Source organism: Limulus polyphemus, unplaced genomic scaffold (genome assembly GCF_000517525.1).
Source record: "Limulus polyphemus unplaced genomic scaffold, Limulus_polyphemus-2.1.2 Scaffold930, whole genome shotgun sequence".
Taxonomy (NCBI): domain Eukaryota; kingdom Metazoa; phylum Arthropoda; class Merostomata; order Xiphosura; family Limulidae; genus Limulus; species Limulus polyphemus.
In genome coordinates this window covers 251,198-255,988 of record NW_013666540.1, presented here as the reverse complement: position 1 = coordinate 255,988, position 4,791 = coordinate 251,198, and the positions used below count along the sequence as shown (strand labels likewise).

General features: G+C 32.2%; 1 protein-coding gene across 3 annotated transcripts in view; it reads right to left on the bottom strand.

Annotated features, from left to right (window-relative positions):
- LOC106461305 (cyclin-dependent kinase 12-like) overlaps positions 1–3,817 on the bottom strand; it is a 90,933-nt gene extending 87,116 nt beyond the window's left edge. For all 3 annotated transcript variants that reach the window (XM_013921123.2, XM_022388175.1, XM_022388174.1), the window contains exon 1: positions 2,278–3,817. In XM_013921123.2, coding sequence (XP_013776577.1) covers positions 2,278–3,239 — 962 coding nt within the window. In that variant the 5' untranslated portion in view covers positions 3,240–3,817. The remainder of the gene's footprint in view (positions 1–2,277) is intronic.
- Positions 3,818–4,791: the final 974 nt, after the last annotated feature.

Below are 4,791 nucleotides of genomic sequence, written 5' to 3'. Positions count from 1 at the left end.
TTCATGTGAATATGACTGAAAAATTTCATTTTTTCTGAAAAGGTGGTGTCTATTTACTTGTGACCACGCTGTGTACAAGTCTTATATGATAATAACTGATTAGTTTAATGTAATTGTCTAGCCCTTTGCATCTGGGGCCTGACTTTTTTGCACATCATGATCTTTCAGAGTATTACATTCAAAAATTAAACAACTCTATTATCAATATAATTCAATAAACTTGGAATGAAAAAATAATTTGTAATTCAAGTTAATATATCTCAATTTCAAAAAGAAATATATATAAAAAATTCTCAATCTTCATTTCTTATGATACATGATGTATTTGAGCTCCCCTTTCGCTCTTTTTCTAACATCAAACTTTGGCTGCTGCAGTTTCCAACCAATTAGAAACAAACTATACATAATTACAGGTAATGATAGAAAATATTGACCTCCTACTTTCTTGATTTTCTGAGATATCAATAAACCCAAGAGAGAAGCCTCTTCTCTCTCTCTCTCAAATGTTTTCTAATCAACTTTATGTATCTGATAGGCATACTTACAACCAATAGAAATAGCAGATTATTCTCTTTCAAGTCATTTTTTTTATCCTGCTGTAAACTGTTAGAAATATATGATTTGTGCTGACCATATTTTGTTGCTCCAAATGCTAAATAAATTTTTTAACCTATTTATAGCTAGCTAAGAAAGCCAGGTAAATTCCAGTACATCCCTTTTCTAGAGCTACTTTTTGGGATGCTATGTGGCTTATTTTTTTGGACACCCAACTCTGAGAGGTTAATGAGGCTTATGAAATAACACCTTCAATTTTTACCTTAGTTCAAGTACACAATAATTACTACAAATCCTTATTTTTATGTACGTATTTATTGTTAAATTTTTTAACAAAACTAAAATAAAAATAAGAAACTTCTCAGCTTAGCCTAACAATCCTCTAAAATATAACATCTAAAATTTCATGATAGTCAAAGGGTGTATATCTAGCATGACACGTCATAATCACATCCTACTCATATTAGCTCTACAGGAAACAGTGAATTAACTTCCACAGTAACTTATAACTTTTAACTTCAGGATTACTGCTCCTGTTGGTATAGGTTACAGTAATAAAATCATAAAATGGCAAGAAGACAAATGTGAAAAGGTCAAAGTTAAAACTGGTCAGGTAAGTAATTTGGAGCTTTTTGATTGATACTGCAGTCAAGTAGTTTTTTTATTGTTTTTACTCTGTTACAATAATGCTTGGAGACAGCTTGAATTGGTAATGAAGAAAAACTTTAATATAAGTTTAACATAACAGCAAATGTACAACGTTTCGACAAGGTTTTGTCATCATCAGGTACAAGTAGTTTACACTGACACAGACAAAGATACAAAAAGCTTTAACCTTTTTGTAAACAAATATTAAACAGCATTTTATTTTTAGTTCATGGTAGCATTAATGTAAACCAAGATTTTTTTTATTAGATCACTCATGGGGTATTATGCATGCTACACTGTAAAATATTAATAACTAAATATTAAAAACAGTAAAATAGATGAATATATATTACGAACTTAGATATAAAACACTATATATGCCACTCACAACAAAACTGAGCTGCTAATGCCATTTTACTGTTTGTATTCACTTTTAGATAAAAGCAAAATCCTAAATGTTATAATATACAATTTTGTATTTTGTGTGATGAAGAGAAGGCAGGTAGGTTTTTCTAGCACTTTGTACCTTGAAAAAGTTATTTTTAAAATGACACATAACTGATCTTATGGATATATCTATCATATTTTCTCTTAAAACAAGAAAGATATGAAGTGATTTATTGAAGTTTATTAGATTGTCGGAAGGACTGATAGGATAAATGCTCTTACTTCTTTGTGCTATGTTTTGAAGACAAAAAATGCAAAAAGACAGAAGGTTTAAGGTTTGAAAAAGACAGGCTAGGCTCCAGTTAAAACACCTATTTCTGTAACACACTGATTTTATGGAACAAATTGCTACTAGCAATTTCAAATTATTTCTCTTTATTTTATTAATATCTAAAGAACAAATTCACATAGATGTCATCCTTAACACTAAAAAAACAAGCCTATTACACTAAACATTATGCAGTTTAATACTTATCAAACTGTAAATGTAAGTATTCATACAATTAAAATGATAACCAATATAGGTTTCCAGTATCAACTGCATCTCGCTCACTAAACTTCAATCATAAAATATATTTAAAAAACAATAACAACAAAAATACCTACCAATGAATTTATATACATTACCTGTTATGAAAAGGACTTCTGCTTCGACTCCTAGACCATGCATTAGTTCTTCTGGAATATGGACTGGGACTTCGAGAATAATTACGAGGTCTGTCTCTTTCTCTGTTATCTGAAGGAGATTTTCTTCTCTGCTTTGTGACTCGCAATACTGGACTAGAAGGTGAAGGGCTTCTACGATATGCTCGAGGTGCCTCAGGAGTCCTAGATTTCTTTCTTAACCTCTCACGAAAATGATCTCGACCTCTATTTGTATTATAATAATAATCTGATTCACTAAGATAAGAATGTTCATAGGCCCCTTCACGAAAGGGGTAAGAAAAGCCTCGATCATAGTCCTTCTCTCTTCCATATAAATACACATGTGGTCCTTCACGAAAAGAAAAGTCTTTCGAAGATCTGTCATGTTCTCTCTCTTTCCTGTCACGAAAAGACAAAGGCGAAGAAGATCTTTCTTTCTCTCGATGTCTCAATGTTTTTTCTATTGGTGACATTACATTCTTCCTTTCTTTATGGTGACCTTTATATCTTTCACTTCCTCTACTTTTGTCACTTGTTTTACTTCTACTGTTTGATACACTTTCAACAATTTTAGGTGGGGTTGATAAAACTATATTATCTGTTTCATTTAAAGAAGAATTGTTTGCCTCAGAAAATGCAGAAGAATCTGAACTTACGTCATCATATTCCACCAAAGACTTTACTGTGGACATTGACATTACAGTATCTTGGTCTTTTCCCTTGGAATGTTTCTTTTTCAAATTCCTGCATGATGATTTTTTGTGCTTTTTACGAATACTTGGGCCGGCCGAACCTGATACACTACGCTTCTCGAAGTTCGAACTTGACGATAGGCTTAAATTAAGTTTACTTTCCACTTGGCCTTTCTTACTATTTTCTCTACTGGTGGTGCTGGCTGCTGTTTTACTTTTAGAGCGAGAACGATGAGTCTCCGAGCTAGGCATCGCTCCTTAGATTTGTAATTACTTCGTTAAACTACTTAAAATATTATAAACGCTGGCAAAACGAACACTCCAAAGCAAGTAAAACATTTCACCCTTACCGTGCTTACGACGTCGAATGACGAACATAAACAAGCACCATTACACCAATAATGAAACCATCTGACGCCATCTTGTTCATTTTGGCAATACCATCTTAACCCTAACCCAAAGCATTCATTAATTCGAGAATATTTCGGACGCACAGTATCCCTTGAACTATTAATCATACATTTATTTGTCCAAAAATAAGTAGGATTTCTTCGCTTAGTTGTTTATAATCATAAGAAAACTTTGCCAATAACTCAAGTCGGAGAACAGTACTATAATATAGTACCTAGGCCAAAGTAGTATTCAGCATTTCCGACTCCTCTTTAAAAAGTTTAAAAATGAAATTAAAATTGAAATAATTCGTTGCACGTCTTTATTGAATAATTAAATCATTAATTTTTCTTATGATCATTGGAATTTCTTAAAAACAGGAATATTTTCCCTGATGTAAGCGGATTTCGCTACCCACTTAATTAAGATCGCGAACAACGACTAAACTCAAAGCCTCAAACTGACGTCACGTGACCTTCTAATTTTTGCAGGCATTGTGGGAATGTCTGTGAATAAAGGTTAAAATGGACGACTTATAGAGTATCGTTTAGATGTTCTTTTAAACAGGACCTCAAGCTAATACGTTCAATGAACATTATAAGGAAAATTTAATTTCTTTAAATATATTTTTACGCAATAATTTAAACACATTCTTAGGATGTGGTGCTATTACAATTTAATATACATATTTAGAAACACGTTTTTTATTATATCAAACATCTTTTACACCGTCTGTTTTTAATTCTTTTTACTTTTATCATGACTTTCTTTAAAGCAAGTATCACTTTAATCCAAATGTGACCTCACTAACACTGTGGCAATGAAAATTAATTTTTGATTTCCTAATATTTCATGATAACGAGGAACACACTTGGAATATATATATATATATATATTAGAGATGGCTGATATGGGTATTGAAAACTTATTTAAATCACAAAACAAGTAACAACGTTTCAACCTTCTTAGGTCATCATCGGGTTAAGAATAACATTTAAAAAAGTGACCGTTATGTCACTTTTTCAAATGTCATTCTTAACCTGATGATGACCTAAGAAGGTCGAAACGTTCTTACTTGTTTCGTGTTTTAGATAAGTTTTAAACACCATATCAGCCGTCTTTACTATACACCTGGAAAAAAGTTAAGCACCCCAAAAAATTTTTCAGGATTGCTTATTGAAAATAAGGTTTAATTTTCATGATGTTGAGCAATGTTCATAATTTCAAACATAATTAAAAGGATCTGCCTGATCTCCTGATCGGAATTTAGGTCTTCGTGACCTAGGAGGGTCAGGTACTCTGAGACCTCTTCCTCCCTAATTAAAAGGATGTGAGCGTTCAGGTGTGACATTTAAATCAGGCGCGTTTTTTTCCCCACGTGCAATATGCACGTCCAATATGCAATTTTCTCGTG